The sequence below is a fragment of the Salvelinus alpinus genome, chromosome 3 (assembly GCF_045679555.1).
Source record: "Salvelinus alpinus chromosome 3, SLU_Salpinus.1, whole genome shotgun sequence".
In the NCBI taxonomy this organism is placed as follows: domain Eukaryota; kingdom Metazoa; phylum Chordata; class Actinopteri; order Salmoniformes; family Salmonidae; genus Salvelinus; species Salvelinus alpinus.
This window is the reverse complement of record NC_092088.1, coordinates 47,820,493-47,841,255: the sequence shown is the minus strand read 5'-3', so window position 1 is coordinate 47,841,255 and position 20,763 is coordinate 47,820,493. Positions and strand designations below refer to the sequence as shown.

The 20,763-nt window shown below is 41.3% G+C and overlaps 1 protein-coding gene across 1 annotated transcript in view; it reads left to right on the top strand.

Moving 5' to 3' along the window:
• The window catches only part of LOC139570860 (sodium/potassium/calcium exchanger 3-like), a 164,531-nt gene that overhangs the window by 122,887 nt on the left and 20,881 nt on the right, over nucleotides 1–20,763 (top strand). Inside the window, exons 3-5 of the mRNA XM_071393150.1 lie at nucleotides 15,630–15,706; nucleotides 16,076–16,150; nucleotides 16,291–16,375. Of these exons, the coding sequence (XP_071249251.1) occupies nucleotides 15,630–15,706; nucleotides 16,076–16,150; nucleotides 16,291–16,375 (237 nt within the window). The remainder of the gene's footprint in view (nucleotides 1–15,629; nucleotides 15,707–16,075; nucleotides 16,151–16,290; nucleotides 16,376–20,763) is intronic.

The window sequence follows — 20,763 nt, the reverse complement described above, 5'->3', positions numbered from 1 at the left end:
CGTTTTCAAGTTCTGGTGACAAATCATTCATTCCAATTCCTGCATAAATTATAAAGGTGTAAAATACTTTTTTGAAGGTTGTACTATTTATGATGAGCTAATGCTAAGCTATTTGCCAGCTATGTGTGGCACCATATTTGTTGACAACAAACAATGCTTTCTGTTTGTCACGTAAGCGTCTGTCAGACCAAAGATGTTATAACAAGGGATAGTTCACTCGACTGACTTATGGTGCTTTCAAGACAACTGGGAACTCTGAAAAATACGAGGTCAAATCATGACGTCAGGGATCTTCAGGTCGGAAAGGTTGAAGCTCTAGAAAGAGGCCCGAGTTCCTGAGTTGGAGGACCGTTCAAAACTATTTTTCCCAGACGGAGCTTGTTTTTTATCGAGTTCCCAGTTGTTTTGAATGCGGCATCAGATTGTAAGTACGGTACCACAGGGTTGCCAGCTCAGACCGCACTTTCCAGGGGTTTTCTTTTTATTTAGCGTATAAACTTATCCTGCGTTTGCCCCCCATTTATTGATAAATTCCCCATCATAGTAATATTTCCCGCATCATATCCCCCCACGATACCTTCCCCCATTTCTGCCCCCCATAGACTTGAAAACCCCCCACAAATTAAATGAACCCTCCCCCACATCTGGGGTGATGATCTGTGAGGTGATAACATTTTATTTGCTTTGTGATTTGTAAAAATGGTAAACGAATTGTTAAGTCATGTGCTCCGGTTCTTGTATACACTGTAACAAGTACATCAAAGATTTGTAATATGCTGAAAAGGGGCCAAACTAAGTTCATATTTTTCAGACAATGGGCACTGCTATCTTTGACTTTGACTTTGTTTGTTTGCGTCTTATGGTGAATGGCATTCTGGGATTAGGGAGTTTTCTCTTGTCTAACATAAACAAAGATGGCTGCCATCATAAAGAATGTACCTGCTGTTAGCTTAGCTGACACGCATCTCTTTTCTAAACAATATTTAATTTCTCCCTTGTACTCATCAGAGATGTGGTACAAATTTAAACAACTATAGCTGTTAGGTGGCTAACTTATGTTTAGTTTTTATGTCAGCGAAACCTGTTATTTAGATTGGTTTATGGAATAGTTTGGCTGTGGAGGTGTTCCGTGTGATGTTTGGATGATAAAGTTTTGCATTTATCTTTTACAATAAAAGGTGAAATTGAGGCATAAAGTTGCGAATACCTATATTTCCCAGCAGTACAAAACATTGTTAAGATGCTGTTCAGACAATGCTGTTTAGACACATTTGTTGTATCATACGTCCTGTTGCTACTGTTCCAATCACATATGGTACGCTGCAGGCACGAGTCAACAATGATCACAAATATATGATCGTACACCTCAAAGGGTTAATATGCAGGAATATTTCACTTTCTCTGGTCATAGGAGTAACAACATGAATTGGTGCATGAGGCAGAAGACTGTGGAAGACTGTGTCCCCTTTTCTCAGCGGAGGGAGGGAGAGGAGGGATGGTGAGTCGGGTGAGAGGCAGCCTCACTGCTGCTCCCTCCCTCACTTCCCTCAGACTGACCATCAGATGTGCAGGCCAATAGTCCAGTAAAAAAAAAAGCTAATTATTATGCTCACTCAGCTGTGCTTCACAAGTAATACAACAAATGATCTATTGCCAGTGTGATCATATACCTTGAATTTTGAAATATAATTTCAAAATGGTCTGAGAATAACAACATTGGCAGGGAAATTCAAGCATAGCTAGTATGCAGTGATAGTGTTTTGGGCCTATAGCCTACTGCACAAACCTCATTGCTACATAACTGTTTTTAATTGTTTAATGATGCCGAGCCTTACAATTTTTTAGTCATGATTTTTTTCAAATCTGATTGGTAGATCTCGACTTGCATTTTGACTCAGAAAGTGATCTTGACTCAGAAAAGGTGTGTGACCACTGCATTAGAATGTCGCGTTTATAGGTGTTGAAGACTGTATTTCCCAGCTGTCCCACCAACAACATCAGCTGTGGTGAAAGCAGCTGTGTGACCCAAGACTGGCGCTACAATGCCACTGTGATATGTGCGTGGGTGCATAACTGCAAGCCTCAATCAAGTTAATCTGTACTCATATAGCACATTTCAAACAAAGCGAGTGCAATCTAATGTGCTTCACACTAAAGGAGGAAACTATGAATAGGTGAACAGTGTGTGTATGTGCCTTCTGGGATGTAGACAGCTAGCTCAGTGCTGTCTCTCTAACAACATACACTCCCATATTCCCATCACAAAGGAAAACAAACTACACCGCCAGGTGAAAACCATCTGTTGTGTGGTGTCTGTCTGCAATCAGTGTGTTTTTTTCTACTGCTCTCAAAAGGATGCCCCTCCTGAGATCTGAGATCTCTTTAATGATGTAGAGGATTTGAAGGACTCGTCCTACTCTCTCTCTCCAGCACACAGCCTTATGTAATGATTGTGATGCTTATGTAAGCAGAGAGAGAGAGTAGTCAAGTCTTTGTTGTTCCTCAGCAGCTCTCTGCCCCCAGCAAGCCATCACAGCTCCTGGAGAGCCCAGGTCAATCCTGCCTGATCCAGTCCAGATTTAAAAGTCAGTGATTTTAGGCGTGTGCGTGTGCGTGCACATGCGTGCGTGTATTTGTGTGTGTGTACGCACAAGCATGGGTGCGTGCTTATGTGTGTGTCAGGTTTGGCTTAAGATTGAATAGATTAGAAAATCAATAAAGAGCATCCTGTTTTGTGTATCTAAGTTAAGTATAGAGTACATCAGAGATATAACCATCCACCAAAGTCATGACAACAACCAAAGCCCTAAAGGGACAGATGTGGCCAGAGTGTGAAGGTCTCATGGGTAACACGCCATCCACTTAGGTCACACTTTGATGTCATACACAGCGGTGATAGGTCATCTTAAGGTCACATAGTGTCAGTGTCACATGGAGCAAAATTAGCACCACACACATACAGAAATGCCAATTGTTAACACGTTTGGACCCTGAAGTAAATAAGGAAGCTGACCAAATTTCACAAGAATTGACTTATATGTTGTGTAATGTTCTTTTGAGTAAAACCAGATTGTATTCTACCCCGCTTAACGTTTTTTAACAGTAGTTACAACAACCGTAGCTCCTCTAACACCCCTTACAGCACTTATGATGTCCTAATACTGTCATTCTCCTTAGTCTTACTAATCCATAACAGAGGATCACACTTTTTCCAATATGGCAATATGCACTTATCCAGACTTCTGCATTATGTTCAGTAGTAGATTCTGTATTTCCAGCAATGGCTTATGCAGACAAAATCATATTGTTTTTAGCCATCAGAAAGAACATGGAGTAGACTTTAGTATAGGGCTAAATAAGGGACAGAGCACTCAAAGCTATTACTGTGGCATCAGAATATTCACAGAATCTATGCTGAAATTACTCTATGAATGACCTCATCCCCATGGTAGCAATATCACTTTTTCACATAGGGGGCATGAGTCGATGGTCTCTAACTGGCAGTACTTACTGTAATGCAATGTTTACCAACCGCAGTCCTTGAGTACCCCCAACTAGGGTTGCAAAGGGTCGGAAACCTTCCAGTAAATTTCCTGGAAATTTTCCATGGGAAGTTAAGCCTTGGAATTTGTGGAATTATGCATAAATTCATCAAAAAAGTTTGCTTATAACAGTGAACCTTTTTTGTGGGATACACATAAGGCAATTATAGGTCTTGTGGCATATTTTGGTTAAACTATCCCCAATTTAATGGAATTACAACCCTCCGCATGCACAGTGCATTCTTTCATCACATGTGCAGTGCACTCTTCCATCACATGTACAGCTAATTCTCAAGATCTTGCACACTAATGAGATGCTATTGAGCCCACACTACTACACTGTCTGAGCGAAGGACTACATGCTTTCTGCTAAGTTTTGATTACAATACTGGGTGGGGTGAATATATTTTATATGACATACATGATTTGTTAACTAGTAAATAGTAGCCTACAGCAAAATGTGTTTATATTTTTTCTAACTTGTTAACAATTTCTGAAGTTAGTTTTTGCTACCATGTGGGTTTTAGCTTGTTTTAGCCAGCAAATTGAGGAGTGTTAATTCACCTGTTTCCATACATGTTTAATTTATCTTACAAAGGATAATCTAACTGCTTAACTATTTATCTGTACATGGAATTGTATTTGGGGTTTTTTTACAAAAAAAAATCTAATCTTTACAGGAAAATGCCACGGGCACTATCTGATGTGTGGATACATTTCACTGAAGCTAACGTAGAAGGAAAAGCTGTGTACATTTGCAAATATTGTGCCAAATCATATGTGAAGAATGCAGCAAAGATGCAGAATCATCTGGCCAAGTGCACAAAGTTCCCTCAGCGCTCACAACAAGCAACCTCTGACAAAAGTCCCTCTACTTCTATTCGAGGTGAAAATTATGAATCAGACACCTTATCGATAGCAACAGCTCATGGTCCTCATGTTTATTTTGACTCAATGGAGGAACGTAGTCAGAGAAATGCTGATCAATGTCTTGCTCGAGCTGTGTATGCAACTGGTTCACCTCTGATGCTCACAGGCAATGTGTATTAGAAGAGATTTCTGAATGTTCTTCGCCCAGCATACACCCCTCCAACCAGACATGCTTTATCTACTCATTTGCTAGGTGCAGAGTTCAACAGAGTTCAAGTGAAGGTCAAGCAAATCATAGAGAAAGCAGACTGTATTGCAATCATCTCTGATGGGTGATCGAATGTTCGTGGGCAAGGAATAATTAACTACATCATCTCCACCCCTCAACCAGTATTATTCAAGAGCACAGACACAAGGGTCAACAGACACACCGGTCTCTACATTGCAGATGAGCTGAAGGCAGACATCAATGACCTTGGACCACAGAAGGTATTTGCACTGGTGACAGACAATGCTGCGAACATGAAGGCTGCTTGGTCTAAAGTGGAGGAGTCCTACACTCAGATCACACCCATTGGCTGTGCTGCTCATGCATTGAATCTGCTCCTCAAGGACATCATGGCACTGAAAACAATGGATCACCTCTACAAGAGAGCCAAGGAAATGGTTAGGTATTTGAAGGATCATCAAGTTATAGCAGCAAAGTGAGAAGAATAAGAGCACCACATTGAAGCTGCCCAGCAACACCCGTTGGGGTGGTGTTGTCATCATCTTTGACAGTCTCCTGGAGGGGAAGGAGTCTCTCCAAGAATGGCCAGATCACAGTCTGCCGATATGGACAGCCCCATCAAGAGGATCCTCCTGGATGATGTATTTTGGGAGAGAGTGGTAAGCAGCCTGAAACTCCTGAAACCTATAACAGTGGCCATTGCACGGGTTGAGGGAGACAATGCCATCCAGTCTGATGTTCATACTCTGCTTGCAGATGTAAGAGAAGATATCCGTACAGTCCTGCCCACTTCACTGTCACTCCAAGTAGAGGAAACTGCAGTTCTGAAATACATCAAAAAGCATGAAGACTTCTGCCCGAAGCCCAATCACGCCACAGCGTACATGTTGGACCCCAAGTATGCTGGCAAGAACATCCTGTCTGGTGCAGAGATCAACAAGGCCTATGGTATGATCACTACCGTGTCTCGCCACCTTGGCCTGGATGAGGGCAGGGTTCTTGGCAGTCTGGCAAAGTACACTTCCAAGCAAGGGCTTTGGGATGGAGATGCAATATGGCAGTCGTGCCAACATATCTCATCAGCCACCTGGTGGAAGGGACTTTGTGGATCTGAGGCTCTTTCCCCTGTTGCATCCATCATCCTCCAAATCCCACCAACATCAGCCGCCTCAGAGCGCAACTGGTCTTTCTTTGGGTACACACACACCAAAGCACGCAGGGGTTTAAAAATTGGTGGCCATCCGGGCAAATTTGAGGCTTTCTCAAAACAAATTTATTTTATTTTATATAGCCCTTCGTACATCAGCTAATATCTCAAAGTGCTGTACAGAAACCCAGTCTAAAACCCCAAACAGCAAGCAATGCAGGTGTAGAAGCACGGCGGCTAGGAAAAACTCCCTAGAAAGGCCAAAACCTAGGAAGAAACCTAGAGAGAAACCAGGCAATGAGGGGTGGCCAGTCCTCTTCTGGCTGTGCCGGGTGGAGATTATAACAGAACATGGCCAAGATGTTCAAATGTTCATAAATGACCAGCATGGTCAAATAATAATCAGGAGTAAATGTCAGTTGGCTTTTCATAGCCGATCATTAAGAGTATCTCTACCGCTCCTGCGGTCTCTAGAGAGTTGAAAACAGCAGGTCTGGGACATGTAGCACGTCCAGTGGACAGGTCAGGGTTCCATAGCCGCAGGCAGAACAGTCGAAACTGGAACAGCAGCAAGGCCAGGTGGACTGGGGACAGCAAGGAGTCATCATGCCCGGTAGTCCTGACGCATGGTCCTAGGGCTCAGGTCCTCCGAGAGAGAGAAAGAAAGAGAGAAGGAGAGAATTAGAGAGAGCATACTTAAATTCACACAGGACACCGGATAAGACAGGAGAAGTACTCCAGATATAACCAACTGACCCTAGCCCCCCGACACATAAACTACTGCAGCATAAATACTGGAGGCTGAGACAGGAGGGGTCAGGAGACACTGTGGCCCCATCCGATGATACCCCCAGACAGGGCCAAACAGGAAGGATATAACCCCACCCACTTTGCCAAAGCACAGCCCCCACACCACTAGAGGGATATCTTCAACCACCAACTTACCATCCTGAGACAAGGCCGAGTATAGCCCACAAAGATCTCCACCACAGCACAAACCAGGGGGGGGCGCCAACCCAGACAGGAAGATCACGTCAGTAACTCAACCCACTCAAGTGACGCACTCCTCCTAGGGACGACATGAAAGAGCACCAGTAAGCCAGTGACTCAGCCCCTGTAATAGGGTTAGAGGCAGAGAATCCCAGTGGAGAGAGCGGAGCCTGACAATGAGCCATCCTCAACAGGGTTGGAAAGTGACAGTAAAGATGAGGCCTCAGAGTCTGATGTTCAAGAGGTGAACATTGAGGAGATCCAGGGAGAAGACATGGAAACCTGAGAGGAAGACAACCAAAGCTTTAGTTTCTAGACTATCATTTTACATATGTTGAAAACGTTTTTGGGAGATGCGATGGATTGCAGATCATTCAATATTCCCTTTCTTTTGTTGTTCAGTGAAATCATCCCATGTGAAGAGTCAACTCATTTAATTAAAGTTCAATTCGTAACTAAATAGTTTTTTTATTTCTATTGGAAGGATTTAATCATTTGCAATTATGTCTACTTAAGATAAGGTAAAAGGTTTATGTTTCTGTCTCCTTATGATATGGTAAATATATCCAATGCAAAAAACATCTACATTTAAATGGTATTAATATTAATTTGCATATATTTCCATAAATTCTCATATATTCACATTAATTCCCACCCACTGGGGAGCCAGGCCCAGACAATCAGAATGAGTTTTTCCCCACAAAAGGGCTTTATTACAGACAGAAACACTCCTCAGTTTCATCAGCTGTCCGGGTGGCTGGTCGCAGGTGAAGAAGCCAGATATGGAGGTCCTGGGCTGGCGTGGCTACACGTGGTCTGCGGATTTTAGTCCGGTTAGACGTACTAGCAAATTCTGTAAAACGACATTGGAGCCAGTTTATGGTAGAGATTTAAATTTAAAATAAAATAATCTGGCAACAGCTCTGGTGGACATTCATGCAGTCACCATGCCAATTGCACACTCCCTCAAAAATTGAGACATCTGTGGCATTGTGTTGTGTGACAAAACTGCACAATTTAGAGTGTCCTTTTATTGTCACCAGCACAAGGTGCACCTATGTAATGAGCATTTCTGGGATCTTTACATATTTATATATTGCGTTTATATTTTTGTTCAGTATATTTAGAATGAACAGCTAGCTCATGAACGAACGGGTTCACCAGGGAGAACGCAACAAGCATGCAGATGCAATAAGTGTAACACATTATCTAACTGGAGATAGCTAGCTAACATATAAAGGGGAACTGCCCCAAAGAAATCGCAGGATTTCATTGAATAAATTATAACGGCACAAAATAAATGGACCACCCTGGGGTGCTCAAATGTGCGTTCAGTCAGAACTTCTGGGTCTGCTCTAGTCTCCCTCTCAATGAGTCTCTCGTGCCATACGGCTTATTTCTGCACATGAAACTAGATCTGCTCAATCAGGTACAGATGGCGATAAAGCAGAAAGCTAATTGTAATTAACTTGTAAATAAATAATCATAACAGTCATGGGAGCCTGGGACCTGATAAACCGGACATCTACATCCAACAATAGTCAAAGGACAGAGGGATACACTAGCTAGAACCTTCTCATTGGTATCTGGTAGGACAAAAAATATTTTCATCAGGTTCTACTATAGGTGACAGGGCGACATGTGTGGACTAAAACAACATAAAACCGGGTGTATACTTAAGCATGATCGAATTAATTAGCCAGCTACAATATTTCAGAAAAACATTGAGAAATATTTTGGTCAATTCTTTGATCAAATTAACCAGTTATCTACCTTTGATAAGCAGCTAGTTAACTATAGCTAGTGGTTAGCCTGCTAGCTATTTAATTCCCATGCCAATTTCAAGTTTTTCAAAACGAATATCTGACTAAGTCGGAAATATGAAGTTATTTCAGAATGAAAGTTAACTGGCTAACTCATCATACAGCAAATACCTGGCAAAACAATCCAAGTAATGTTTGCATGGCCTATGCGCCAGAGGAGCTGCAGAATCACTGAGGGGCAGAATAGTAACCGAACAGCTTGTTTTGGAAAATGTACACATTTACCGCAATTTTATGAGCATTTAAAACATAATCTATGTAATATATTTTTTTTTACAAATGTTTGTTTTTGTTGACCAATCAAAAGTGGGGCGCCACCCCAAAAGCCCTAATGTGCCGGCCGACACTATCGGAAACATATGCCTAAGTTTGCATAAATCATTATTTTGTTCCATGTGATTTAACATTTTGGATTCAAACTGTGTGTGTAAAATATGTACAGTGCCTTCAGAAAGTATTCATACACCTTGACTTATTCCACATTTTGTTGTGTTACAGGCTAAATTCAAAATGTTTTTTAAAAATATATATATATATCTCACCCATCTACACACAATACCACAGAATGACAAAGAGAAAATATGTTTTTAGAAATCTTTGCAAATGTATTAAAAATGAAATACAGAAATATCTCATTTACGCCCCTTTGTTAAAATACTCAAAATTGAGCTCAGGTGAATCCAATTTTCTTTGATCATCCTTGAAATGTCACTACAACTTGATTGGAGTCCACCTATGGCCAATTCAATTGTTTCTACATGATTTAGAAAGAAACACACCTGTCTATATAAGGTCCCATGGTTGAAAGTGCATGTCAGAGCAGAAACTATCCCATAAAGTCAGAGGAACTGGATGAGGCATATAGCTGGGGAAGGGTATAAAACTATTTCTAGTGTTGAAAGTTTCCAAGAGCACAGTGGTCTCCATCATTGGGAAAATGAAAAAATATGGAACTACCCAGACTCTACCTAAAGTTTGTCGTCCGACCAAACTGATCAACCGGGCATGCAGGACCTTGGTCAGAGAGGTGACCAAGAACGCAATGACCACTCTGACAGAACTATAGTGTTCCTTGGCTGAGATGGGAAAACCTGTCAGAAGGACAACTGTCTCTACAGCACTTCACCAAGCTGGGCTTTATGGGATAGTGGCCCGATGGAAGCCACTCCTGAGACAAAGGCACATGACAGCACACCTGGAGTTTGCAAAAAGGCACGTGAAAGACAGAGCGTGAGGCAAAATATTCTGTGGTCTGATGAGACAAAATGTAACTCTTTGGCCTGAATGCAAATTGCTATGTCCTGAGAAAACCAGGCACAGCTCATCACCCGTCTAACACCATCCCTACTGCAAAGCATGGTGGTGGCAGCATCATGCTATGGGGATGCTTTTCAGATGCAGAGACTGGTAAGGACAGAAGCCCAGACTTGAAAATCTGTGGAAAGACTTGAAGATTGCTGTTCACCGCCACTCCTCATCTAACTTAACAGAGCTTGAGAAAATCTGCAGGGAAGAATGGGAGAAAATCCCCAAACCCAGATGTGCAAAGCTGATACAGACATACCCAAGATGTCTCAAAGCTGTAATCTCTGCCAAAGGTGCTTCTACAAAGTATTGACTCAGGGGTGTGAGTACTTATGCAAATTAGATTTCCGTTTTTCATTTTCAATAAATTTGGAAAATCTCTAAAAACATGTTTTTACTTTGTCATTATGGGGTATGGTGTGTAGATGAGGGAGAGAAAAAATATATTTAATCAATTTTGAATTCAGGCTGTATCACAACAAAATGTGGAATAAGACAAGGGGTATGAATACTTTCTGAAGTCACTGTATATGTACATTGCATTCGGAAAGTATTCAGACCCCTTGACTTTTTACACATTTTGTTACGTTTCAGCCTTATTCTAAAGTGGATTGAATAGTTTTTCCCCTCATCAATCTACACACAATACCCCATAATGACAAAACAAAAGTTTTTTTGTTGTTGCAAATAAAATAAAATAATATGAAATTTACAAAAGTATTCAGACCCTTTACTCAGTACTTTGTTGAAGCACCTTTGGCAGCGATTACAGCCTTCTGTCTTCTTGGGTATGACGCTACAAGCTTGGCACACTTGTATTTGGGGAGTTTCTCTGCAGATCCTCTCAAGCTCTGTCAGGTTGGATAGGGAGTGTCGCTGCACAGCTATTTCAGGTCTCTCCAGAGATGTTCGTTCAGGTTCAAGTTTGGGCCGTTGTCCCGTTGGAAGGTGAACCTTCGCCCCAGTCTGAGGTTCTGGCACTATGGAGCTGGTTTTCATTAAGGATCTATACTTTACTCCCTTCATCTTTCCCTTGATCCTGACTAGTCTCCCAGTGACGCAAAGAGTTCAATCTTGGTTTCATCAGACCAGAGAATCTTGTTTCTCATGGTCTGAGAGTCCTTTAGGTGCCTTTTGGCAAACTCCAAGCGGGCTGTCATGTGCCTTTTACTGAGGAGTGGCTTCTGTCTGGCCAATCTACCATAAAGGCCTGATTGGTGGAGTGCTGCAGAGATGGTTGTCCTTCTGGAAGGTTCTCCCATCTCCACAGAGGAAATCTGGAGCTCTGTCAGAGTGAACATCAGGTTCTTGGTCACCTCCCTGACCAAGGCACTTCTCCCCCGATTGGTCAGTTTGGCCGGGCGCCCAGCTCTAGGAAGAGTCTTGGTGGTTCCAAACTTCTTCCATTTAATAATGATGGAGGCCACTGTGTTCTTGGGGACCTTCAATGCTGCAGAAATGTTTTGGTACCCTTCCCCAGATCTGTGCCTTGACACAATCCTGTCTCGGAGCGCAACAGACAATTCCTTCAACCGCATGGCTTGGTTTTTGCTCTGACATGCACTGTCAACTGTGGGACCTTTTATATAGATAGGCTATCCAAATCATGTTCAATCAATTTAATTTACCACAAGTGGACTCCAAACAAGTTATAGAAACATCTCAAGGATGATCCATGGGGCTCCTGAGTGGCGTAGTGGTCTAAGGCACTGGATCTCTGTGCTAGAGGCATCACTACAGACCCTGGTTTGATTCAAAGCTGTATCACATCCAGCCATGATTGGGAGTCCCATAAGGCGGCGCACAATTTGCCCAGCGTCGTCTGGGTTAGGGTTTGGCCGGGGTAGGCCGTCATTGTAAATAAGAATTTGTTTTTAACTGACTTGCCTAGTTAAATAAAGGTTAAATCCAAAAATCCAAAAAATGGAAACAGGATGCACCTGAGCTCAATTTCGAGTCTCATAGAAAAGGGTCTGAATACTTATGTAAATGAAGTATTTCTGTTTTTATTTATTTATTTATTTAATTGCAAACATTTTTTTTTTTTTACTGTTTTTGCTTAGTCATTATCAGGTATTGTGTGTAGATTGATGAGGGTCATTTTTTTTCTGTAACGTAACAAAATGTGTAAAAAGGGAAGGGGTCTGAATACTTTCTGAAAGCACTGTATGCTTTCATACTGCTTCAAAACAAAGAGCGAAAGATCATACTGGATAGAGCTTGATCCTCTTGTTATGTGTTTTAAGACTAGGAAGAATGACATGGTGAAAGATGCCCCAAAAGGGCTTTATTCAGTTGATTCATGGACAAAATTGACCCCAACCCCACTACCAAGAATCACTGAACTGAAATAAGCTGAAGTGAACTCCAACACAAAAGCCCTCTCTTTATTGATGGAGAGAGCTATTTTGTTTATCTAATCATCTTGCTAGCTCTTGTTTTGTTGTTGTTAATGTAGTTATTTGTTGGTTTGTTTTTGCTGGTTGGCATGTGGTTGAAGCATTTGTAATGACTCGCACCATGTGTGTGTGCCTTTGTATATGTCTGTGTGTTTGTGTGTGGAGCTCTGAGTAGTGAAGCCATACTTGTTAGTTGTGCTGTTGGCAGCAGGGTTGGTTGGGTGAGTGGGTCCCTGAGTGGTTACCCTGTATAAGAGTAGGCAGCACTGGGTACAGAGTGGACAATAGCCCTGGGCCTGCTTGCTTTGGCTGCAGAGCCACTGTGTAAAATGCATTCCGGTGTGTTGCCTACTGGGAGAATGTGTCTGTACTGCACTTAAGGGATGGCGGTAGGAAGGGAGGGATCAACCTAATTTTATTTGTCACATGGTCCGAATACAACAGGTGTAGACTTTACCGTGACATGCTTACTTATGAGGCCTTCCCAAAAATGTAGAGTTAAAAATAGTAACACAAAGAAGAATAAAATACACAAGAATGAACCTATACTGAACAAAAATATAAACGTAACATGTAATAAGTTGGTCCCATGTTTCATGAGCTGAAATATCCCAGAAATCTTCCATATGCACAAAAAGCTTTTCTCTCAAATGATGTGCACAAATGTGTTTACATCCCTGTTAGCGAGCATTTATCCTTTGCCAAGATAATCCATCCACCTGACAGGTGTGGCATATCAAGAAGCTGATGTTTTCTTCTGTCTTTTCCTTTTTTCTCTTTAGTTGCTTCTCTTGGTTGTTGGTGCATTGGAGGGTTCTTGGGGGGTGGGGAATGGAATTCATTTTATTATATATTTTTTCTTCCTGGGGGGACTGTGGGAGGGGTCTCGAATGGTTGAGGGACAGCTATTGGGGAACTGTTTGGGGATCTTGGAGGGTTCGGGTTCACGTTTTTTGGCCTGGTGGTATAGCGGTCAACATGCGCTTGAGCAGGGCATTGACCCTGGATGCTTCAGTGTCGCTTCTGTGTCGCTCTGAATGGAATTCTGTTGGATGACTGGTATGATGTAGTTATTGAGCGGCTTCACTGCTAGTATATTGTATGTTTCGAATATTCAATAAATATATTTTTGAATTTTTTTAAGAAGCTGATTAAACAGCATGATCATTACACAGGTGCACCTTCTGCTGGGAGCAATACAAGGTCACTCTAAAATGTGCAGTTTTGTCACACAACACAATGCCACAGATGTCTCAAGTTTTGAGGGAGCGTGCAATTGGCATGCTGACTGCAGGAATGTCCACCAGAGCTGTTACCAGAGAATTTAATGTTAATTTCTCTACCATAAGCCGACTCCAACGTCCTTTTAGAGAATTTGGCAGAACGCCCAACCGCAGGCCAAGTGTAACTACGCCAGCCCAGGACCTCCACATCCGGCTTCTTCACCTGCGGGATCTTCTGAGACCAGCCACCCGGACAGTTGATGAAACTGTGGGTTTGCACAACCGAAGAGTTTCTGCACAAACTGTCAGAAACGTCTCAGGGAAGCTCATCTGCGTGCTCGTTGTCCTCACCAGGGTCTTGACCTGACTGCAGTTTGGCGTAACCGACTTCAGTGAGCAAATGCTCTCCTTCGATGGCCACTGGCACGCTGGATGAATCCCAGCGCGTTTGGTGTCGTGTGGGCGAGCGGTTTGCTGATGTCAACATTGTGAACACAATGTCCCATGGTGGCGGTGGAGTTATGGTATGTGCAGGCATAAGCTACGGACAACGAACACTGGTTAGAGCCAGTTCCTCTGTCCAGTGTCTGTGTTCTTTTGCCTATCTTAATCTTTTCTTTTTATTGGCCATTATGAGATATGGGTTTTTCTTTGCAATTCTGCCTAGAAGGCCAGCATCCCGGAGTCGCCTCTTCACTGTTGACATTGAGACTGGTGTTTTGCGGGTACTATTTAATGAAACTGCCAGTTGAGAACTTGTGAGGCGTCTGTTTCTCAAACTAGACACTCTAATGTACTTGTCCTCTTGCTCAGTTGTGCACCGGGGCCTCCCATTCTTTATATTGTGGTTAGAGCCAGTTTGCCCTGTTCTGTGAATCGAGTAGTACACAGCGTTGTATGAGATCTTCAGTTTCTTGGCAATTTCTTGCATAGAATAGCCTTCATTTCTCAGAACAAGAATATACTGATGAGATTCAGAAGAAAGTTCTTTGTTTCTGGCCATTTTGAGCCTGTAATCGAAACCCCTAAATGCTGATGCTCCAGATACTGAACTAGTCTAAAGAAGGCCAGGTGTATTGCTTCTTTAATCAGGACTACAGTTTTCAGCTGTGCTAACACAATTGCAAAAGGTTTTTCTAATGATCAATTAGCCTTTTAAAATGGTAAAGTTGGATTAGCTAACACGATGTGCCCCATTGGAACACAGGAGTGATGGTTGCTGATAATGGGCCTCTGTACGCCTATGTAGATATTCCATTAAAAAATCATCTGTTTCCAGCTACAATAGTCATTTACAACATTAACCATGTCTACACTGTATTTCTGATCAATTTGATGTTATTTTAATGGACAAAATAAATAGCTTTTCTTACAAAAACAAGGACCTTTCTAAGTGACCCCAAACTTGTGAACAGTAGTGTACATCTGTGCTCCTTCATCTTTTCTCAAATGTGGTCATATTTCCCTTGTTTTTGGCTCTCTCTGTCACTCATCCCGCTCTCCTCTCTTGCTCGCTCTCTCTCTTCTTATCTCTCTCTCTCTCTCTTCTTATCTCTCTCTCTCTCTCTTCTTATCTCTCTCTTCTCTCTCTCTCTCTTATCTCTCTCTCTCTCTCTCTCTCTCTCTCTCTCTCTCTCTCTCTCTCTCTCTCTCTCTCTCTCTCTCTCTCTCTCTCTCTCTCTCTCTCTCTCTCTCTCTCTCTCTCTCTCTCTCTCTCTCTCTCTCTCTCTCTCTCTCTCTCTCTCTCTCTCTCTCTCTCTCTCTCTCTCTCTCTCTCTCTCTCTGGGGCCTTGTCAATTCCTATGAGTTGAGATGGCTGTGTTGTGTTTGGGCACTGAGGGCAGACTGAAGATGGCTGACTCACACAACCTCTTGGGTGTTCAGAGTGAGAATGTCACCGCGCATTGAGCAGCCATCAACACACTGCTACACTCACAAATACACACAAACAAACACGCAATCATGGCAAGGCTATTTTTAGGTCCTGTCACTCAAATAGACTGTGTATGGTTGTGCCAGTGCACGTGTCTCTGCTGCACTAAATGAGACTGTGTTTCTCCCTGTTTAGTAATATATGTGCGTGTGTGTGTTTTCTCTCCAGCGTTACATGAGTTCCCCACAGACCTGTTCACCAACCAGGAGCGCACAGAGGGAGCGGTGGCCCTACACGTCCTGTTTGTGAGTGTCCAACCCCTCAACACACACACCAACACACACCTGTACACACACTCTACTATACATACACTTTTGCCACGCTACCTGCCACTGACTGTGTGATGCACTGACCATACATTTAAAAGCAGGATTGTTTTTATCTCTGGCTGGCTGGGGTGCTAGATGTTGGACAGAGGCTTAGCTGACATACGAGGACACTGGCACAGAGAGTGTCTTGGCTTAGGATACTTTCGCGCAAAAGACAGACACATTGAACTAAGGGACGCTATATGTGCATCACATGAAGAAACTCAAGGTTCCAGAACACTGTAGAGATCACCAAGTTTGTTCATGCATGGGTATGTGTTTTTGTTTTGTGCTACTCCTCTGTAGGCCATGTACATGTTCTATGCACTGGCTCTGGTGTGCGACGACTATTTTGTTCCCTCTCTGGAGAAGATATGCGAGGTAAGAAGGTTATACACTATTCTGTAACAGGGTCGGGGTCAATTCATTTGGAATTTCAAGGACACAATTCTTCTTTTCAAGATGTGCTTTCTACTCTCTATCTCTGTCTCTCTCTCTGTCTCTCTCTCTCTCTCTTTCAGCGTCTACATCTTAGTGAGGATGTGGCAGGTGCAACCTTCATGGCAGCCGGCAGTTCAGCTCCTGAACTCTTCACCTCTGTTATCGGTGAGACATGTACAGACATGTTTTTTCAACGTAATTTGTCAACATATTGTGACGTGGAATCTACATGGAAAATACATTGGTTTGGAAAAAAGTTATCAACTGTTGTTTTGAGGGTGAAATTTCAACCACAAGATTATGTCATCATTGTAACCAATTTTCAACATATTTTATACAGGGTTTGTGATGTTGAATATTTACCTTTGGAACAACATCAGATCTTCAACGCTATATACTGTACATGATCAGAAACTGAAAATAGACAATACATATATATAGGCCTTGGATTTCAAGCTTTAGTTGATTTCAAATGTAATCTTCAAGTTAATCATTAATATGTTGGATCTCCATCTTTGGTCTCCATCTCAACCAAAAAGTTAAAGAATAGTACTAAATCAAATTTTATGTAAAGTGCATTTAAAGTTTGATTAGATTTAGTCATATTCTTTAACTTAGATTTTTGGTATGGAGACGTGAATCCAACATATCGATTACTAATTAGTAGACAAACTGGATATTGAATTGTGTTTGGTTGTCAACACAACCAAATGTCAACATTTAAAGGAGATGCATCTTCTGCTTGGATAGTTCCATCTGTGCCACTGACTTAGTCTGGATTTAGTTCTAGTTTGTCTACAAACTAATAATTGATATGCTGGATTCACATCTTCACATCAACCAAAAATCTAAGTTAAACAATAGGACTAAATCTGATGTAATCAAACTTTAAATACACTTTAATTTGATTTAGTTCTATTCTTTAACTTTGATTATTGGTTGAGATGGAGACTTAAATCCAACATACATATTATTAATTTGTATACCAACTGGAATTAAACATATTTATTTTTATTTAACCTTTATTTAACAAGGCCTATTTACAATGACGGTCTAACCCGGCCAAACCCTAACCCGGACGATGCTGGGCCAATTATGCGCCGCCCTATGGGACTCCCGATCACTGCCGGTTGTGATACAGCCTGGAATCAAACCAGGGTCTGTAGTGATGCCTCTAGCACTGAGATGTAGTGCCTCAGACCGCTGCACCACTCGAGAGCCACTATAAATTCACAAAAGATACATCTTCTTCAAATGTTGATATTTGGTTTCATTGACAACCAAACAGAATTCAATATAACATCTTCAATACGGTAAATAGCCTATTAACTTGTTGACAAGTTAAGAAATAATATGTTCGATTCACGTCTCCAACGAAACCAAAAATACAAATTAAAGAATAGGATTAAGCCAGTGGCTCAGATGAAACTATCCAAGCATTAAATGTACTTTAAAGGTTTATATTTTGTAGTTTTGTCAACCAAACACAATTCAATATAATGTATAACAAATTTTTAAAAAGGAAATACCTTATTTACATAAGAATTCAGACCCTTTGCTGTGAGACTTATGTATTCATAGAAAGCGTGCATGTTCAAGATAGCATGTAAAGGTTGCAGGTCTGTAGAGATCTTCACAATTGCTATAATAATCTGTGCAGAATCTTGGAACAGCATTGATAACTTGCACTATGTACTTTTAATGTAATCTCAACTGCAGTCCAGGTAATTTAGGGTGTAGGGCATGTAGGGTGATGTAGGGTGGCAGGAAGCCTAGCGGTTAGAGTGTTTGGCCAGTAACCGAAAGGTCGCTGGTTTGAATACCCGAGCCGACAAGGTGAAAAATCTGTCGATGTGCCCTTGAGCAAGGCACTAAACTCTAATTTGCTCTAGGGATGCCATACTACTATGGCTGACACTGTAAAACAACATATTTCATTGTAGCTGGGGTGTATGTGGCTTTTATTTGTGTGGGGGGGAGGGGTTGTGCTGTTAGATGAAGCACAGTGATAACACATAAAAGTGTTGTATAACTAAGGGATAAACACTGACATTCTGTACATTCTTTGGAAATAATGGACGAGGCAGCAGGACGAGGCTGAGCCGAGCCCCTTTGCGTGCATTTTTCCAAGGTAATGTACAGTACAGAACGGAGGTTTTTATTCCACTTATACCAAAGTTGCCAAAAAACAACAATACTAATGCACACATTTACAAACCAGAACAATTTGGGGGATATTTTTATAAGAGATGTCATACTTTCTCATCTGTTGGTTGCTAGAGCCGCGACCCAGTCGTTCGTTCAATAAGTTCAATATTTATGGATGAGACCCAGTTGTTCGTTCCACAGTGCATTCGGAAAGTATTCAGACCTCTTGACTTTTTACACACTTTGTTATGTTAAAGCCTTATTCTAAAATTGACTAAATGTATTATTTTCCTCATCAATCTACACGCAATACCCCATAATGACAAATCAAAAACAGGTTTTTAGACATTTTTGCAAATGCATTACAAATAAAAAAAGGAAATACCTTATTTACATAAGAAGGGTAGCATTGGAGGTCCCTAAGAGCACAGTGGCCTCTATCATTCTACTTTTGTAATACAGTATATAGCCTAAAGTTAAGCCTTATTTACAAACTAATGTAACAGTATTTATTCAAACTTAAAATGTCTGCAGCGTTGGAGGTCACCCAAGAACACAGTAGCCTCTATCATTCTTAAAACCTCTTAAGGATACGCCCCTTTTTTTCAATTTTCACCTAAAATGACATACCCAAATCTAACTTCCTGTAACTCAGGCCTTGAATCAAGGTTATGCATATTCTTGGTACCATTTAAAGGGAAACACTTTGAAGTTTGTGGAAATGTGAAAGGAATGTAGGAGAATATAAAAAAAAAAAAAAAAAAAAACGTTATTTTGTATTTTTTTGTCCCATCATCTTTGAAATGCAAGAGAAAGGCCATAATGTATTATTCCAGCCCAGCTGCAATTTAGATGTTGGCCACTAGATGGCATCAGTGTATGTGCAATGTTTTAGACTGATCCAATGAACCATTTTATTTCTGTTCAAAATGTTGTATCAAGACTGTCCAAATGTGCCCAATTTGTTTATTAATAACTTTTCATGTTAAAAATTGTGCACGGTCCTCAAACAATAGCATGATATTCTTTCACTGTAATAGCCACTGTAAATTGGACAGTGCAGTTAGATTAACAAGAATTTAAGGTTTCTGCCAATATCAGATATGTCTATGTCCTAGGAAATGTTCTTGTTACTAACAACCTCATGTCATCATGTCATTATGGGGTATTGTGTGTATATTGATGAGGGGGAAAAAATGATTTCATCCATTTTAGAATAAGGCTGTAACATAACAAAATGTGTAGAGTCAAGGGGTCTGAAAACTTTCTGAATGCACTGTATATATTCCGTTGCCATGCTCGCTGGCAATGTTCTTGTCCCTTGCTTGCTAGCTAGCCAACTAGCTACGGCTAACACAGTCACGACCTCTGTAGCCAGAATAACAACAAAGTCGCAGCATTTGCGTTTGTTTAAGCTGTTTTCTATTGACAATAATTTGGATACATCCATAACAATGAGCTGATGATGACTGATTTTGCCTGGCATAGATGGAAAAGCTCGCCAGGACACTTGGCCCGTCATTAAAAGGAGATTGCATTGCATATCAAACACTAGGCTAGAAGCTAGCTAAATAGTTTGTTGCTAGAAAACATGCCAATTTGACAACCAAATTCAAAAATACCAGTTGCTGAAAACATCTTGTCAAACTAGAAACATGTAGGAGGATTTGACAGCATAGTGCCACTTGCGTCATGACTGCAACATTGGCACCAGAGAAATTCATGGTCATCACTCACCACATTAGGTCATCAGATGCTCCAAAAAAATACTATGCAAAAACTAATCAATGCTAGCTAGCTAGCTGTTTGTTATTTTTTTCCTCATTGGACCTGTGTTTACAATGTATCCAATTTTAGTTTGTGTGGTTGTTGGTTTAGCTTTCTGTAACTTTGTAGTAAGTATGGTCTAGATGTGTAGGCGCATATTGCGTCATGACTGCAAGGTGTCCCGATATCTATTTCAACTGTCCCATTATCTGGTTTTATTGTCCATTCTAGAATGCCCTTCTAACCAATCATAAATGAGTATTCAACAATGCTGTGGTATAAATACAAAATATCTGACATTGTATTCCCATTTGAACTTTGTTTTGCATTTAGATGGTTGAAAGCATAGTGATAACACATTCGTAATTCAGCAAAGTTCTTGCTCTCTTTTTGAGTGGGTGAATACAGGTTGAAATCTTATTGATCAACCAAATATCATCCAAATGTCCACGTTGAAATGACATGTTGTGCCCAGCTGGATACCTTTTTCATTACTTTATTAGCAGGCCCACTATGTTTTATCTTAGGGATGCAAGTAGCATAGTGGTTAGAAGGTTGGGCCAATACCCAGTTCAAATGAGTTAAGATGGCGCCGAAGAGGATGGTGCCGATGAGGATGACTGACGTTTTACATGCCG